We start from the raw sequence: 19,422 nt of genomic DNA, 5'->3' as shown, positions 1-19,422 counted from the left end.
TGCATGTTATAGAGGAAGGCTTAGAAAATCAGGCAAATTGTTTGAATGGAAATACTGACAGTCTGTGGTGTGGCGCCATATATCCTGTCTAGAAACTCCATGTTGTTAACACTTTTCACACTCACTGGACAGGGAGGGAGAACTTTCCATCTCTCCGGTGTGAGTGTTGTTACCGTGACTGCAAGGGACATGACTTTCTGGAGATTCTTCTTGCGAGAAATAAGGGAGAAATAGCATTGGTTCCTTCTCTATTGTATGCTTCTATAAGGGAGAATTATCTGCACATTTTTGTAACAAAGCCAGAGCTGAGCAAGAGTGGCTCCTCTCGCTCTTTTGAGATCTCATTGGTGTTAAAGGTGTATATGGTGCAAGTATGAGGCAGGGTAGACACATACACCGATCGCTATGGGGAGATGCTGAAGGGCTGCACCATGAGACCATAAGGTATACTTTGAAATTCTACAAAGATGGCATAATGAAAGCTTATTATTCTAATATAATCTTACATATTAGATGGCTGTCAACATTTAGACATTTTAGGTAGGCACATACTAGTAGGATATGGAAGTATGATGAAATCTGGTCAGGGTTTATCTAATATTTACCGCTTATTATCTGCAGAGTTTAATATCTCAAAGCACGTGCAAGAGACAGAAAAAAAGAGCTCAGGAGTACAGCAGTCTAAGTGGAACTGCATGAAGAGAGCATAGATTCAAGGGGTATGTGCGCAAGGATGTAGAAAGTGAAGAGGCTCTCGGAACAGAAAAAGGTGATCATCGTCTTGAAACATGCCAACAGAAAGTACCAAGGAAAAAAAGACCGCTTTAGCTTTTAAATTCCCATTGAAAATCCATACTAAAGTGTGGTGCAGCCCCGGGTGTCTTTGTATGAATTACAAACATGAAGTGAGCAGAATGCCAAGTAAATCGCCTCTAGGTAAAGAGAGAACCAAGTCTGAGAAGTGCACTAGGTATGGGGTGGGTGGGGTAAGGTCTTATGAGCTTTCTGGGAGGCCAGGCAATAGCGGCCCATGGAGGGAGTGCTGCTGGGTGCTGACGTGGGGCGGGGGAGAGGCAGGGTGAGGGGGTAGTACACTACAGATTTCGGCCGATTAGAGGTAAGTAAACCTATAAATAAATAATACGAATTTTGTTGCGCGCGCTGCAACGCCAAATGCGATGCAGCGTGCGCAACGAAATTAGTTTTATTTATTTATATGTTTACTTACCTCTAATCAGCCGTAATCCGTAGTTTACTACCCCCCACCCTGTCCCTCCCCCGCCCCTCGTCAGCAACCGGCAGCACTCCCACCACGGTCTGCTACTGTGGCCAGGTAGTTCTCATATAGCTTTATGCCTGCTGCCGAGGGCTGTACCCTGAACCCGAGTTATAGGCCAGGGCCGCAGGCGAGGGGCTGTAATAAGGGTGAGGGCCTTTAACAACATGTATAGTCTGAGGCATAAGGGTATAAGGGTATTAGAACATTCTAACCACTAAGGGTAGAATGTTCTCAATTGAAAAGGGAAACGCAGAACGACAAACATTGGAAAGTTGATGCTTCAGGCCTATATGGGCCATTATAAGCCCGGAGCTACTCCATTGTCTTCAGTGGAGCTCTCGGCTTTCCAATGTTCTAATTGTTTTTTATCACTGCCATGTTGGATATCCTCTTATGCCACGTGAAAGATGAGCTCATGGATCCTTTAATTGCATATACAACTGCTGGAATGGCCAGTAAAAGGAGGTGGCAGAGGCTATGTGACATCCAGGGGCATTCTGATAAGCACCGTGGAGGTGTGCTCTGCGGCAACCATGTCAGAGGCGTTCACTACAGTGAGTGCCTTGAGAATAACTGATCGGGATCCATTGGCCCGCACTGGCATCCATTTTGCTTTGCAGCTTTGACGCCTCGCGGTTAACTGACCGAGCCAGCCATCCCTGCAGCGAACACCATTCCTCCAGGTGTCTGATATATCTGCTGGCTTTTGGACATTCTTAATCGTTGCTTTCAACCTCAGTTTTGTGCTTGTCTCCATAGACTGAGTGAGGTGTGTGCCGATGATTGAAATCACCTGTAGCCTTACGTCATCAGAATGTATATATCTGGCTGGCATGCTAATGTATTTACATGTCTCTTTCCAGCTACTGCGAGAACTTATAGAGCGCAAAACCAGCTCGATGGATCCCAACGATCAAGTGGCCATGGGCCGGTAAGTAAGAGCTGCTGGCCGCCTGCCTAGATACCGCTGCAAGACTCGCGCGCGCGCCCTCACCAACTCTCTCAAAAGAGAAAGAGAAAAAAGCCTGCGAGCTCAGAGGTCAGGCTCAATTACATGAGCTACCTCGACTGGATGAAACCCTTCTATTAGGAATAAATCATAGCACGCACTGCCAAAAGATTATGTCAGAACCATTACTCCTTGGGCAGTGGCGCTGAGAACATGCAATAACTTATTCCCTCCCCTCTTTATTATTCTCACAACAGCAGTGAACTGTTCTAACTTATCATCACACATCAGATTGCAACAGATTGGAAGAGTGAGGTGTCAAATGATCTCACAGGCATTCCGGTTCGAAGCGCAGAGTTGAAACGCCCCCCCCCCCCCCCCCCCCCCCCAGTCCTGCCAGATTTTCAAGATTTCCACATAGGATAAATGTACATGCAATGAAACTAATTGGTAATGATTTACAGAAGTGGTTATCCTTAAATGCTGTGGTTTTTGGTGGCCTTTGTGGACCAACATTGGAAGTCTCCGCCTTACATGGGCAGACTATGTGGGGGTCAGTTTCAAGTCAGCTAGTTCATTTAGTCAATTATTGCATCAACTGCTTAAATCTTTTTGCAATCCCTGTGTCATGGAGGAAGGATGCTACGTACAATCCCTATATAATGGAAGAGTTTCAGTGTTCTGGAAATATTATGTTGTCATCCGCGTTCCACCGTGTCCTGTAATGATGCCACGCAAGAATCGTAAATTGAAGAAAGAATCACAGCTTCCTGTATGTGCCACAGTGGCATTAAGACCCACTGCATCATGTAAGATCTGTCGTGTTTTGTAATGACCTCAGCAACCTTAAAGATCCACAGCATCCTGTAAGATTCTCAGTTTTGTGATACAACAACCTTGGAGAACCACAGAATTCTGGGAGAACCACAGCATCATTCAGGATAATGGGTTTGGTATACAAGTGGTCACAGGCAGGTTGCTGGAGGCGAACGAGTAAGTCGAAGATTGCCCTATCAGGTCAGGAGCGTTGACTAATATGCAACCAAACAACCTTTGTTTAGTGTCACTAATACTATACATTTATCTGGATTTCCAATAAAATAGATGGCTACAATTAAGATTTTATTAAGATTGCAGTAATTGGATTTTGCAGGCGTTGCTCCAGATGTGTGGATTTCATGCTTCACACAGGCTAGTGGCCGACTTTTTGATAAAGTTTTCAATTATCAGCGTATGCAACATTTTCTCACACCAATGCTTTTAGCCAACAAGATGTTTTTGCGTTGCCTGCCAAAATTGTGGTGGTCTGCATGTAAGGCCCCCTGGAGAGTAGAGGAGTGACCAATGGTGAATTTAGCGCATACCTTTTTTGATGAAAACGTTTTAAAAAGAGCCTTAACCGCTTAAAGATATCGGTGGTGGCTTGAGCAAGGAATGCGCAACACACGATCAGTGCTGTTCCATGAACGGCAGTCAACATGAATGTATTGCGCTTCACTTTTTTACTGTACTTTTTTTTAAAGTTGGATTTTTAAGCTTTTATATTCACTTTAAGAATATATGTGAATTGAAATCGGTGTATCTGGGTTCATTGAAATCATGACAACACATATTTCAAAACTTTGCAGAATACCATACACATTTTTTTTCCTGTACACCTTTGCAAGAGCAAAAGACAAAACCGGGAGGCTTCTTGGCACTAGTCCTAATATCAAATTATATGAAATGCAAGAAACACTAGAAATATTTTTTGTTAACCTATTCTATCGATGTAAATTTCTAGCAGGGTATATGTAATGTTTGAATACTTTTACAGGCAAAATATTGATTTGATGTTTACTGTTTTCTTTCCTTATAACTTGGATGTTACACACAAGGCTTAAGGTATCCTTACTTTGTCCATGTTTTGTTTCCCATCTCACCCTGTGTGATGTTGCTCAAGAGACTCCATTTGAGGAATTTGCTGTCAATGACCAAGGAAGAAGGGAAAATGTATTTCAGTTTTGTTCATTTACTTGATTTTTGAAAAAAGACACCAAGCTCGACGTAACATATTATTATTATTATTATTATTATTATTATTATTATTATTATTAGTTTTGGGCACAAAACGGATCATCTCTGCCCCATGGGGATCTCTCGGTGCCACAATATCAGACAAAGCAGAGCAGAGACTGCTAATTAGTGACAGAACATCCAGGTTTTGAGAGGTTTTGTAAACTGCCAGAGATAGGAACGTGTACAGATGTTATCTGGCAATTTGTTCCAATGAGAGGGGGCGAGATACGAGAAAGAATGGCCACCCATTCTGACTCTATTAATTCTTCAGGGGCACAGTAGCCGTCGATCACTTGATCTCAATTGGCGAGAGGGGATAAACGGTTTTAGCTTCTTCCTCAGGTAAGCTGGAACCTTCCCCTGGAGCGTTTTGAAAACCAGACATAGAAGCTTAAACACTGCTCTTTTCCTGATGGGCAGCCAGTGAAGCTGTCGCAGAAGGGGATCCGAAGGGGCTCGAGAAGGCTAATTAAGGGCTAGCTGCCCGGCTGTGTTTTGCATAACCTGAAACCTGGATAGTAGGTCTTCCCTGATCTCTACTAGTAGGAAGTTTCCATATTCTAGTCTGGTCACTAGAAGTGCCTGTATAAGGGATTTTCTTGCTGATAGAGGGATCCTGGGAAAGATCTTTCTAAGCATTGACATTGAGATACTTAAAAACAGCCCTTCTGAAAGCCAGTTAATCTGGGTTTAATGTGGTGTTAGCAAATTAGAGTAAGTCACCTGGGCGAGAATCTGCAGGAGAGCAAGGAGGTCTATAGTTGTAACGTAGTCTCCGATGTAGTTTAATGGAAGTACTCGAGTGGAGGTGGAAAAATACATTCCACCAGCCAGTAGAATTAGATGAGATATGAATATTCCACTTGATTGATTTAAGATGTGCTGGACAAGTCTCAAGCCAATAGCTGAAAGAAGCTAATAAAAAAAGGTTAATCATTGATATGAGCTACCCAAAGCCACACTATGTATATTGGTAGCTACATGCCTGTTTCATGGCCCTGCTGTCAATACCCAGACCTAAAAATGAAAATTTTTCAGAACAAATGTCTACATGGAAATGATCAAAGAAAAATTGTTAACCTCCAATTAGCCTTAATGGCCAACCTGGACTGATTGGGAAATCCAAATTCTTGTCTGAATGTTTTTTTTTCTTGTGTGCCATCTGCGCTTCATGTATGTGGTTGAAGGACCTGTAAAATGCTGTAATGTGGTCAATATCTAGGATTTAATCACAGTTCTTTATATATCGGAGAACTTCAGGTTTGTTGATAATGCAATAGTCATGTTGGTTCAATGGGTCAGGAAAGGTACTCTGGAGATTTCATGCCAGATTTCCAGACTGTCCACTGGAGATAGATTTGCGTACAGCTAATCTAAATAGGAATATCATACATAGTCTGTGGTTATCCTGAAAATCTGGAAAGCACTGCTTCCACGTGGACTATCGAGGGAGAGCCCTGCTGCAGTAGGATGCTGAGATAGACCTCAAATGTTGTCCCATGACAATTATGGAACATTCCAACAATCCTGGTTTTTTTCAGTTCTTCCAACATTTTCCATTCTGAATCGTAAAAAGATGTGAGCTAAAACACTGCATAAACAAAAGACAGGCCCGGCAGAGCTTCTCATGCTGGACTTTGGACAGATTGAGAGCTCCACGATAGTCCAATGAGATGACTTCGTGAACGAGCACCCAGCAAGAAGTCTGGAGTTAATAGTGTTCTAGCATCAGGTCTGACTCTACTTTTTGAAAGCCATGAAATACGTACCCCTTACGTTGTGTGATGATATCAATCAATTAAGTACATGACACAATTCTGTATGGTTTTTTTTCAGTTTTAAAAAGCAGAACTCGACCCAAAGGTATCTGAGTGATTTACACGAGCACCAGTTTGGTTACAGACAGACGCATTGATTTTTGTTAGGCACGGGAAGATAAAGTGATTTGCCCAGAATCGCAGAATGTTGAGCGTCCTTCCCGAGACTTAACCTGGATCCCCAGCTCTGAGGTCGACCGCTCTAGCCATTAGGCCACATTCTCTCCCTAAATGTATGTGGTACGGATTATATACAAAGCCATTGGTATTTCAGAATTTTGCTTTGGTCCGTGACCACAAACCGTTTAACAATGTAAGTTAAAAGACTTTAGTATTCTAAAGAAATATGTCAATTTTCACCATTCTTAGTTTTCTTTTATGGTGAAATTATGCACCTCTTTTAATGTGTAAATGTGTCTGTGGTCAAATGTTGTGTTGCATAGCTGTCTTCTGACCGTTTACAGCATACAATGAACAAACTAATTAATTAGCTAATCCTGTGGTTATGTATGTACATTTATATATTTTGCCTCCACTGCAGAGAAAAAAAATCTAATCCCTCCCAAACCTCACCAAACCACCACTCTATGACTCATCCTGTCTTCTTCCAAAATATCCCCTACCTCCACTCTGACACATCCCAAACCTCTTCACAACTATGCACTTCCAAATATCCCTTTCCAGACTCTTCCCTCCTCTATCCGTTCTTTATCCTATTCGTTCAACTAACAGGCTCTCTGACTCCTGCCATACCTATTTTACTACTAAGAACTCCCAAAAACCTCTTTCTAAACTCTTCCCTCCTATATCCATCGGCGGCAGGTAAGTTTAGGTGGGAGGGGGGTGGACGGGACGCACGCACGCTCCCAGCCATGCATTTACACACACGCACAAACACATCCATTCACAACACTCATTACCAAACATTCATACATACACGCACAAACCAAACATTAATTTAAAAAAAAACACACTCTTACCTGCAGCTCTGCTACCTTCCCTCATTGGCTGACTGAGGGAAGAAGGCAGCAGTCCCAACAGAGTGGAACGGGGTCAGTGAGTCTGCTGACCCCACCCCACTCTGTGATGAGGTGTCACTGATTGGCACTAAACCCTAGGTGCTTCAGGGCTTAAAAAGGAAGCGCCCAGGTGCGAGGCAATCAGTGATGCTACCCCTCATCACTGACGGGAGGTCCTCAGGGACCTTTGCTGAGCTGAGGAGGTCACGCCCACAAGGAGCTGTGATTTCCTCAGCCCAGCAAAGTTCAGCTCTGGCAGCCAGGAGCCTGCGCATTTAGCGCATGTCTGGCTCCTGGCTGCCTGACCTGAAAATGAACTGCATCTGTCAGGCTGGCCTTTGTTCAGCCTGACAGACACTGTCCGTGAGGGGCAAAAGGTGGGGGGCACGGCCCCTCATCCCCAATGGACCCCGGATGCTATTGATCATTTATCCTATTCATACAACTAATAGACTCCCATGTCTACCACTATCAATAACAATTTATATTTCCCTCTACTAATCTACCACCAATCCACCTTAGGATTACTCTCTTAAAAAGCTCTTCGACGCCTTCGATGGGGTAGTCAGTGCTATATGAATATAATTACAATACAAAAAATAAGCAATGAACAACTTCACAAAGGGGGTCTCCTTACTGACGCCCGATTGTGGAAACAAGTCCAACTTTTCTGCCCATCCATGAGATGGCAAGAAAACACATTAATTCTATATAATATTATTATCAATGGTGATAACTTGGTTTTATATAGAGCTATATACCACTAATTGTAAATGCTGTAAATAACATCTGTTATTGTTACCTTATGTATTGTCTCTTAACTTTTCCATATTAGAAGGGTGGAAGGCTGAGTCGCAGCATCCTGCGGGCTATTACTAGTGAAGCCGCAGAACTTTGTTACAACTAACTTCTTTTATTTGATTTATTTAAAACCTGAAGTTGAAGTATTTTAGACCAAGATTTTTTTTTGCATGAGTGGATGGTCTTGTTAAAGTTCCACTAAGTGTGTGATTGATGATCAGTTTTAGAATCCCTCATTCTATTCTTTTGTGTCACTATTTGTGGTACAAAATGCGCACATGTCATTGTGAAACGTTTTGGAGAAAATGTCCCTCTGGTGCAGAAGGGAACTTTAAATACCGTGGGCAATCCTCCACTGAGCTTTGGTTTGGATAACTCTGTGGACCTGGCTAATCCTAGAACCTTGCCTTCTGGAGTTGGTACCCAATGATGCCTATCGGTTCTTTCGATTAGTAAATTCTTGAGGTCGCTTCTCCTTTCTCTGCCTTGTCTCTCGTGACATTCTTCCTGCTGTCAATTTACTGGACACGAGAATCTTCTTTTGGGGAAGTGTGCAAGATATGAAATGCATGGACCTTGGGTATGCGGGAAGATTGGAGAACTTCCATTCCTCTATCATGACTTATCACCACCTCTGCTTTCTATTGGCAGGCAATGGCTGGCTATTCAGAAGTTGAGAAGTAAAATGAAGAAAAAAGTTGACACCAAAGCCAGCAAAGGCCGGAAAGTGCGGTAGGTTATTTTTGTTTATTTACTGGCTCTAATCGCTTAGTTTTACATGTGTTATTGATTCACAAGAATAGTTCTCAGAACTCATGCTGCAGTGCGCACCTAATACCCCTTTAACATCAAAAACAACAAAGCACTCTACCCTATGTGTCCACATTATACTTGTAACCCTTTTTCATGCACAAAGCATTCAGTGAGAGGTCCTACCCCATGTGGACAGTCTATTTGCATAGCCGGCTTCAGATAGACAAATGGGCTCTCCTTGAAGAGGCTGGTGGTTCTCATTAGAAGCAATTAACATGGACCCCTTAGTGCTTCACAGAACCTTCTTGTCTGTCACATTGAATGCAACTGGCCAGGCAGCTATCGTTTCTGTTTTCTTTCCCACCTACCAGGAATCACAGAATGAATCTAAATAAAAAAAATCACATAAACGCATCGACGTAAGCATGTAAATTAGAGGGAGTCCGGAGCCCCTACAACAAAATATTTAAATTGGACTTAAAGAAAAAGTACAGTGGCAGCAATATGAGAAAGTGCAGTGTCATTTGGCTCCACCAGACGTTTCTGAATGAAATTACATAGCAGGTTGATTGAGCTATCTTCCGGTCAAGCTGGATGAGATTGTTTTAGGTTTAAAAGTTTTCATGCCGGGATAGTTAACACTGCATTGTGCCAGACTAGCTAAGAATGCTCCAAACTAGCTTGGTTGAGATTGCTTCAAACTGTGTTGGTTAAGATTGCTTCAAGATAGACTGGTTGAGATCACTTCAAGCTCAAATGGACGAGACCATTTTCATCTTTAAGCTCTTATATTTGTGATGTCTTGAAGCTCTTATGGTTGCTTCAAACATAGAGTGGCATCAGGCCTAACTGGATGTGATGGCTTCGGGTCATGTTGCTTGACTTGGCATCATGCGAAGTACGTGAAGTAGCTTCACACAGTTTCAATGAGATGCCTGATTTGATGAGGTGACTTTAGATAAGGTTAGCTGAACACTCTGTAGTGCACGTTAGTAAAGATGGCTTCAGACACTACTTTTACCTTGGTGAGGCTTTTTTCCTACGTCCCAGGGTAATCACTCAGCAGTAGCTGTATTCCATACTATTATTTACCATTGGTGACCTAGGTCCTCAAGTCCTTTGTGTGATTGTTTCTCCAAGGGAAGCTAGATCAAACAGTCAAGGCTTTACTCCAAGAGGTGATAGAGCGTTTGGTACCCAGTTACCATTGGATACATGCAATTACACAGGCAGAAAGTAGGGCAGTTAAAGGTACAATATACACAGAAGACGAAAGGTCCTAGCACTTTGGGGACTAAGATATGACACAAATACAATTGAATTGCTTATGCTTTAAGGTTATGGGCTTTAAATAAATTGTGGCCCTCAGGCCATTATTTCCCCATGTTGAAATGTTTAGGTGTTCTTGCCTGTCTTCAAGAACTTCCAAGTTTTTACTATGCGGTAAAGCAGATGTAGGTGTCTATACCTTTTTCCACTCTTAGATATTTATATAAAAAAGAGAGATTATTAAAATAATTATTTTGACAGTCTTTTGGCTACATGTATTAAAAAGTCAGCGCTCAACTTGCACACACTATTTATGACCTACCGGATAGGTAGGTCATAAATAGTGTATGCAAGTTGAGCGCTGACTTTTTCCAACCTGCTTGTCTTTTTCTGATGTGAACTATTCCTAATATGTCACATCTCAAAAATGTTAATTCGCCAGGCTCACTGAATGATCTGCCTAATGAATATCTATTAGCAGGTCACTATTTGCGTCCCCCATGATAGGGTACAAACACTTGGATGGGGGGGGGTTTCCTAACGACTACTGCTTACTTCCCCCTAGGTCTCGTTCAACGCAAATCTCATAGGGGAAGCTGCCCATTTTGGACCACTTCCCTTGTGCAAATAAGTTGCTACTTCCATTGAGGTGACGACAACTTTTCATTGAATAGTGACCACAATTATAGTCATAAACCATTAATATATATCACATAGCAAGTTGCACATATGAGGGAGCCCTTCTTAAAAGCCCCCTCCTAAATGCTATTTGGAATGAGTCACAAACCCTTTTTACAATATAGAAAGGCTCTTAACTGGCAAATTTCAGTTAATTTAGCACTTGTCCCAGGTTTTCGAAAGGGACGACTGAACACAGAGGGAGCCAGCGGACTCTAGTTACTTCTTTTAAATTCTGTAGCGCTCTCATGTTTTAACTTTGCCTTATTACCAATACCATCATCATTGTTTTTAAATGCAGCCTTGGGGGTGTGTGGGAGCCTTTACTCTGCACTTTACGTGCATGCACTTTTCCTGCCTCACCTTCACAGACGGGCGGTGTCCCGGGGGGCGTCTCCAGTGTTTTCTTCTCTCTCCCATGGTACCTCAGGGTCTCTCCAGTCCGCCATGGGTTTTCCTGATTGTGCGGAGAGAGTACCCTTTACCGGAATTTTTCCCTGGCTGGCTGCCATTTTGGAGATTGGCGGTCCAGCCTCACATTCGCATCCGGGTTAGGCGACACAAACCAGGGCGTGCTGCTGTCGCGCTGAAGGCAAGCCCGTCTGCAACGGGTACGCTGCCCGTTTTCCCCAAGGTAACAAGTACTCCCAAGCAAGAATGCATTCAAGGACTGGTCTCCTTGAATTACGTCCTAGACTTTGTCACAGAGAGTGCACTGCTAAGCTGAACTTCTCTACTGGGGAACCAGTGCACTGTCAACATTGCAATTTCAGACCCATCAACTGGCTCCAAGAACTAGGGGGTGGAAAGACATTAGGGTCCAGCACTAGGACCGGCACCACAACTGGTCTAAAGTCCAGATCTATTAGGGGGTGGGGGGGCGCTGATAAATGCTCGCTCCATGCCCAAATATAAAACCGAAATTGCTTTGACTATCGAAACACTCAATTTGGACTGTCTATTTATGACTGAGACATGGGCCAAGGACAATTTCGGCCCGACCTGGCGGATGCGTTCCCTCCTGGGTACACTATTCTCAGATGTGACCGCTTTGAGCGCAGAGGTGGCGGTCTGGCTTTGGTGGCCCAGGATTCTTTTAGTTGCACCCTCACCATAGTGGACGGGGATCCTGGCTTGCCACTGGAAGCAGCCTCTTTTAGGATTAAGCTCTCCAATAGCTGCAATAGCTCTGACCTGCTAGTGTATCGCCCGCCAGGTCCCAGAACCAGGTTTACTGAATCATGGTGCAAAACACTGGAACCATTCGTCACCACTACTCACTCCACCATTCTACGATATTTTAACTATCATCTCGAAAACAAACAGGACAATGACTCAGGACACCTCCTAGAACTCATGTCATCCTTGGGATTTGAGCAACTTGTTCAATCCCCCACCCACTCCGCCGGCCATACCGTAGACGGCATTTTCACCAAGCATGATAACTAAGTGATTGAGAATTTTCAGGCCCTTAGTTGGGTGGATCATTGGCTGATTGAGTTCAAAGTATGTCCTACACGTCCATCACTGTGAAGGAAAGCACCATCCCCAGGTACATTGGCTGTAGGGCAGTGGTTCCCAAACTGTGGTCTGTGGACCCCCAGGGGTCTGTGACACATTCCCAGTGGATCTGCAGGCAGCAGTTTTAAAAGCACTGCAAAGTTCCTTGTATAATCAGCAGTTTTTGGGCAGCTATAAAAGTATCAAGATAACTCTGGTAATTAATGTACCTTCTGGAGGGAGATGGGGGGGTTTGTCCAGTGGCAGCTTTGACTCATCTAAGGAAGTGCAGATGGTTAATATGCCTGCTGCGAAGAATGACTACCATGCATTTCTTAAAAAGCAGTATTTTGTTTTGTGCATAGCTCAGTGGGTTCCTGCTTTTGCCATAAATATTATTTTGTCATTGTGCAGTTCACAAGTTTCAATCGTACTCTAGCTAAGCTATGAACTGCCATCAAAGAGCTGCATGAAAACTGCATGGTACAAGTTAATGAGTTATGCTTTTTCCCAGTCTTTCATTATTCTGATGCAGCTAAAAAGATTTTTTTGGTAGAAATAACTCATTAATATTTAAGTCCATGCTAATCCCTGTGTTGTGTTCTGAATCCTGAGTTTGTGCTTCTCTAGACCAAGCACTCTTAAAAAAAAATGCCTACCAGTATGGATGATAAGTGGATCCTACACATAGTGTAACATTTTCTATTCACTGAATTACACATGTATGATTCATTGTCTCAGTATGTGTGTGGTGTGAAGTGCTCTGGTGGTATGAGAGGTGCTATAAAATAAATTAAATATATGTGACAGTGGGGCTATGGAGAGATGAGAGGCACTGTTGGAGGGTAATAGTGAGGGAATCATTGAAGAATGTCAATCATTGAAGATTGCCAAAAGATTGTTTATCCTGGTGCATAGTAAAGTAATTATTTACTATGCTTTAAAAGCTAATACAATTCAATATATAATAACAAGTATGTTGTAAAATGCTCCATTTCCCCCTATATTTTCTTGGGGAGCGCCCTCCGAAGCCCCATTTGTAGTAGTCGGGCTCACTCGGTGCACATGGTGTGCACTGTACGGGGACTGGTGTGACCACATTTGCCAGAGCAGCTTTAGGTTTCCAGTCTAGCCTTGGCAGGAGCAGGAGCCTCAGGCAGCGAAATAAAACCAAACAATGAAAAGTTAGTTGTGAGATGCAGCACCAACCTTCCCATCAAGATTTTTCGATTTTGCAAATATTTGTAATATAAAAAATGTAATCTTTTGTAATTCAAGTCCAGTCTGTTTGATGTGCACACGTGTGTTTATATTTTTAGAATTACAGTTTTAATGTTTGACATTTAAATTTCACTAATTGCTTGGGGGTCCCCGGCTTCCAGTAGTGACTCAATGGGGGTCCTCATGAGTGAAAAGTTTGGGAACCACTGCTGTAGGGGACTGAACAAGCTCTCAGCCCCCAATTCGGAGGCTGCCTTGGCCACAGCCCACTCTGACCCACAGCGGAGAGCTTCCACAATTGGATCACTGAGGCCCTCAGCACTAATGCCCCTTTTAAAGAATGCGTTTTTAGAAGAGCCAAACCAGCAGCGACATGGTTCTCAGAAGAACTTGGATCCCTCAGAAGGGAGTGTCGTAAACAAGAACGTAGATGTCGTATAGGCTCTTGTGCTAGGGAAAAAGCCAAGCAGAAATCCCTTCTATGGAAGTATAAACTTGCCATCTTCCAAGCCAAATCCCACTTTCTCACCAAGATCCTTGCAGCAGACAAATCCTCTAGCATGCTATTCAGTGTCATTAAGGAGATATTTGAACCACCAGGGACACAGTTGCTATCCCCCCTCTCAAGACTTCTGTGACAGAATAGCCGCCAATGTCCATGACAAGGTCCTTAAAATCTCTCAGAAGCTTGGGCATACGGAAATTGAAGAACCTGATGTTGAGGAGGTCATCCAGAATCGTTGAAAGTACGCTCCTTTCACCCTTAAAGCCTTCCGACAGATCACAAACCGAGGACCTCCTTATGGACCTTAAATACGGCTCACCCTCAGACCCCTGTATACCCCTCACTCTCAAGTTGGCCCCCAATCCTGTTGCAGACTTCCTGTGTATGGTGTTTAACCACATTCTTCTATCCAGGACACATGGAAGGAGGCTAGTGTTACACTACTACTAAAAAAAACAATGCTGACCTCTCCGAACTGAAGAACTTCTGCCCCGTTTCACTTCTCCCGGCCCCTGCAAAAATCTTAGACACATTCATCAACACTGAGTTGATGAATTACATTGAATCCCATGAGATCTTAGACCAGTCTCAGAATGGTTTCCGCACTGATCACAGCACCGAGTTCGCCCTCATTGCAGCCACTGATCACATCCGCATGCAGGTAGATCAGGGTGGATCGGCTGTGCTGATTATGCTTGATCTGTTGGCTGCTTTCGATACTGTCTCTCCTAGATGGATGGTTCAACGATTGTGGGAGGTGGGAGTTTCGGGAAAGACCTTGCAGCTTCTCCACTCCTTTTTGACAGGGAAAATGAACATAGTCAGCTGGGGAGGTTTCAAAGCTAAGGTTTTTAGCCTACCCTGTGGGGTTCCCCAGGGCTCATCACTGAGCCCCATCCTCTTTAATGTGTACGTGACCCCTCTGGCTGAGTTAGTGAGATCTTTTGGGTTCCAGGTGATTTCCTATGCGGACGACGCACAGATAATTGTCTCCCTCTCTAATGATTTGCAACTGGTCACAGAAAAATTAATCTGCTGCATGGCAAGCACCATCAGACGGATGAAGAACAACTCCCTCAAGATTAATATAGATAAAACTGAGAATCTAGCTTTGTGTCCGCAGAAGTCAAGCTGATCGAACACCTGGTTGCCGGCAGTCGGTTGTCCTCTCCCCTTCCCGGCTAGGACATTTAAAAACCTGGGGTTCACCTTTGACGAGGGGCTGACCTTCGATGCTCAGGTCAGCCGAATGGTTAGCACCTGCTTCTATATTTTGAAAGCCCTCATAAAGGTGCTTCCATACATTCCATCTGAACTGCACCGGCCCACCATCATTGCACTAGTCACTTCCTGGTTTGAACACTGCAATGCCTTGTACCTCCACATCAGTATGGCCTTCCTGAACAGGCTTCAGGTCGTCCAGAGTGCAGCAGCCAGGCTGATCCTTAATATCCCTGAGCATCATTCAGCGAGGGAGGGAATCCACACTCTGCATTGGCTCCACATCAGGAAGCTCATCTCCTTCAAGTTCCTTAGCACGTCTATAAACCTTGCACAGCAAAGGCTCGCTGCAGCTGAAAACCATGTTTTAATGGTGCACCCCCCGGATGACCCTGAGATCCTCTTCCCAGAGAAAAATGATCTCTACAAAATTTTTCAGGGTCAGGTAGGGCAGAAGCTCCTTCTCTGTGGCGGCTGCAAAATTCTGTAATACTCTGCCAACTTGATCTCTCATGCGGAGTCTTTCCGTGTGTTTAGAAAGCTGTTGAAGACATGGCTTTTCTCAACATAGTTGGCAGTTCTGTGCCTTTCTTCTGCTCTCCGACCGTCCAGCACCTTGACACCTATGGGTATTAATGCCCTTTATATATCTTTATCCTATCCTATCCAAGTGTTCATGTGTTCCAGTGCAGTGCTAGTTGGTGCCCCCTTGCTGAAAGTAATTTAATTAACACAGGTGATGTTGTTTATAAAAGTTGTATTTAATTACCACTCAGTGCCTCATTGTGTGTGTTTTCTCTATTTGTGAGCGCTAAAGATTAATTCATTACGTGCCCCTTGGAAGACAAAAATGTTGTGTCCTACTGTGTTCGAAGAATGGCCCAGTACCTTATTTTCAAAATGTGGTCACCCAACTACATCATCGGAAAAAAATTAATTTTTTGGTCGCTAACCCTGAGATTTTGGAAATGATAGACTTTGTGACCATAAAATAGTTTCTTACACCTGCCCTTAGTGTTTATAGGGTTTCAGCCAGTGGGGCAAAGAGTCGAATTTATCATGATGGCTATGAAATGTACTCCTTATGTTCCAGTTTTTCAACGTCCCTTCGTTCACCAGTGGTCAATTCAGTGGGTTTGCTCTCAAGTGTCTGAGAGTCTGCAAAAGTGGTCTCAGAAAAGCCTGTATCTTAACTCTTTGTAGTCCCAGCCACATTAAAAATACGGCAGAGATTTCTTAGGACAGTATGTTGGAAAGTATAGACGCCTCTTGTTATGAGAAAACAACCGTTTTTAATGTTACCTTTTGTGTTTTTTGTATATTTGGTTTTGAAGTTGGGAAGGGTTGTTACGAGTTAAATATTGTGCTCCTCGTGTCACCTTTTCATGTACTTTGAAGGTTCCTTGCTCATTAGACCCTAAAGACGAAGAGAATGCGTCGCTTCTTGAATTTAAAAAAAACTGAGATGAACAATTTCCTTGTGAGGTGAGCATAAATCCTTCCCTTTCAAATACATCCGATAGAAAGTCAGGCCAGTCCGTCTGGGTCAGTCCTGGCGTTGTAATTTTTAAGATTGATGTCATAAGATAATTTATTAAAAAAGGAAAAAGCTACCTTGTTGGCCTGAAACGCCTGTAATTATTGACTATCAATAATCTTTCTGTCAGCATCACACATAATGGGATGTATTCATGGTCTGGTCAACGCCGCTGACAACACCACGCGCCTGAGTCAGCGACTTATAAAGCTTCTAAAATAATGCGGCCCGACTCGGCTCTGAGCGTCTGAAGGGGATACGGCTCACCTGCGCGCCTGACGGGGGCACGCCTGGCCTGCGTGCGTGTGTGAAGGGGGCACGCCTGGCCAGTGTGCGTCTGACGGGGGCACGCCTGGCCTGTGTGCATCTGACGGGGGCACGCCTGGCCTGCGTGCGTGTGTGTGTGAAGGGGGCACGCGCACGCCTGGCCTGTGTGCGTCTGACGGGGGCACGTCTGGACTGCGTGCACGTCTGAAGGGGGCACTTCTGACCTGCGCGTCTGACTGGGGCACTCTTGGCCTGCGTGCGCGTCTAACAGGGGCACGCCTGGCCTGCCGAGGGATGGAGGTCCTGCAGAGGGCAGCCGCATTATACAGCGTTAAATTAACACCACGGCGGCCGACCCCATGCCAGGTGGAGGTGAGCAGGCTCGCAGCTTCCGGCGGCCAGGAGCCGTTCTGCTCCCGGAACTGAAACCTAAAGGGCTGAAGTTATGCTGATACTATAGACATGCCTCGTAATCTCAACTTCTTGCCACCCACGCCTCCTAGAATACAGTAGTACACACCAGGGCGTCTATGTACCTGCCCCCCGACTTGAATACGACTCAAGTACAAGGCCCATGATGACCCCTGCCTGGAACGTAGGTGTAAGATCCTGCCAACGCTTGGCTATCTACACGAATGACGAGCATTGCTCTGCAGACCGACTCATTGGGATGGGTGCTACTCTTCTGCTTACCATCCCTGCCGACGACATAGTTGTTAAGGCAGGGCCGATGCGTTTCTTCTTCCCAAAAGACCACCAGAAACGCAAATGTAACATAGTCCAATTGGGGCTCTTATCCTTACACCGATCTAGAATGTAACTTAAAGACTGGCACAGTCAGCCTCTCCTGCCTACCACCCCGCCTGGGACGTAACTTGAGTATTGAATAATGCCAGAAATATACTCTGATCATGGCGCAGCCAGCACATTGTGCAGCAAAGTGTCTGTACCGAGTATAAATAGCCTCAAAACTCATAGAAAGCAGTTAAAAGGTAGTTATTAAATCAGAAAGAGGTGGACAGGATGTACCCAAGAGTTAAGTGGGTGCACTGTTATCCGGTTGCATGGACGGGCAGGATAGGATAGGATAAGATAAGATAAGATCAGATAAGTGAATGGCAGCTAACCAAGCATTATGCAAGCCTTTCCTAGATAGGCAAGTAACAAAGTGGCAAGTTGGATGTACCCAAGCTGTATTGGCACCCAGTCTGTCTTCTCTAGGAAACCAGGTTCAGGAGAAGACCATGGTCCGTGTTACAAATAGGCCACACTTTCCCTGTTTGCAAAGCAATGCACCTATAAACCGGTCCCCCGGGTGCCAACAAGCAATTTTCACACTATTATGATCAATGTGTTGCCCTCGGCGCAGCCATTAGGTCGCACTTGTATGGGGGCAACACATTCAGTGAAATACGGAATGCCTGCGTCAAAGCCGTGCCGTATTTCACATTGCAGGCTGCAACCTGCCTCCTTTTTGAAGAGCGGAGAGAGATCCCCATGCAGATGGGTGCAGCGAGTGGCTGCACCTGCCTGCATCGGGATGTCAAGGGAGGTCTACGGCATCCCCATTCTCTCCCTCCAGAGGATTGCTTTCTAGAGGTGCACTGACTGTGGAAACTTGTTGCAGCGCTCTGTAGTTGTGCTTCCTAAAGGCCTGTCCACATCTGCGTCTATAATACTGCGCAGGCACTGATGCGAAGAGATTCCTCATTTGCATGGGGCTACGCATGCAAATGAGGGTACGCCCTTTCATGATGGCTCTGGCAGTACATGTGCACCTGTCCTATCGGTTTTATAGAAGCATCAACACAAGCATCTGTGGCCCCCTCTGTATACCATTGTTCCACACAAAGCAGGCAAACGCACCCATTTGGCCCCGGGACGCAATGTATAATGCAGCCCCGGAACGGTAGGTAGGAGATCACAATGAGTAGAATATAGGGACAGAATATATAGGCACAGAATGTGAACAGTGTAGTTAGATAACTGCGTAGCACATCACATACACAAGCTATACCCAAGTGCGGAATAAAGTAATCAGATGAATAAGTAGCAGATCACAAAGCAGAATGCAAGGTGTTTATAAGCACAAGGTAGAACAACCCTACAAATAAGTAGCACATCCCAACATAAGTATTGAGGTTATATCCACATGCGTACTTGAGTAGTCGAACATGTGTAGCAAAGTATTGAGGTTATATCCACATGCGTACTTGAGTAATCGAACATGCGTAGCAAAGTATTGAGGTTATATACACATGCGTACTTGAGTCCCCAACTGGAATACTGGTCCAACTTCTTGAGACTTACCAAAACTCTTTGCTCTCCAAGCCCTTCTTTGACACAGGAATGACTAGATCATAGGTTTCTGGAGAGAGCATTGTGGGTTAGATTCTGAAGTTGGACTCATCTTTTTGTCTGTATGTTTTGTGTTTGAGCCTGAGCTCGGAGCCAATGTACTTCTTCAGAGATTGTGTGCTGAGGTTGAAATTCTTCATACAGACTATATACTACTTTGTTCTGAATTCTGTTTGTAGAAACTGTTTCG

General features: G+C 44.3%; 1 protein-coding gene across 1 annotated transcript in view; it reads left to right on the top strand.

The window, feature by feature from the left end:
* Window positions 1-19,422, top strand: part of AATF (apoptosis antagonizing transcription factor) — a 400,768-nt gene that overhangs the window by 255,278 nt on the left and 126,068 nt on the right. Inside the window, exons 9-10 of the mRNA XM_086954897.1 lie at window positions 2,143-2,210; window positions 8,575-8,655. Coding sequence (XP_086811023.1) covers window positions 2,143-2,210; window positions 8,575-8,655 — 149 coding nt within the window. The remainder of the gene's footprint in view (window positions 1-2,142; window positions 2,211-8,574; window positions 8,656-19,422) is intronic.

The sequence above is a fragment of the Lissotriton vulgaris genome, chromosome 2_1 (genome assembly GCF_964263255.1).
Source record: "Lissotriton vulgaris chromosome 2_1, aLisVul1.2, whole genome shotgun sequence".
NCBI classification, from domain to species: domain Eukaryota; kingdom Metazoa; phylum Chordata; class Amphibia; order Caudata; family Salamandridae; genus Lissotriton; species Lissotriton vulgaris.
Note: the sequence above shows the minus strand (reverse complement) of the source record. Positions and strands in the feature narration are given on the sequence as shown.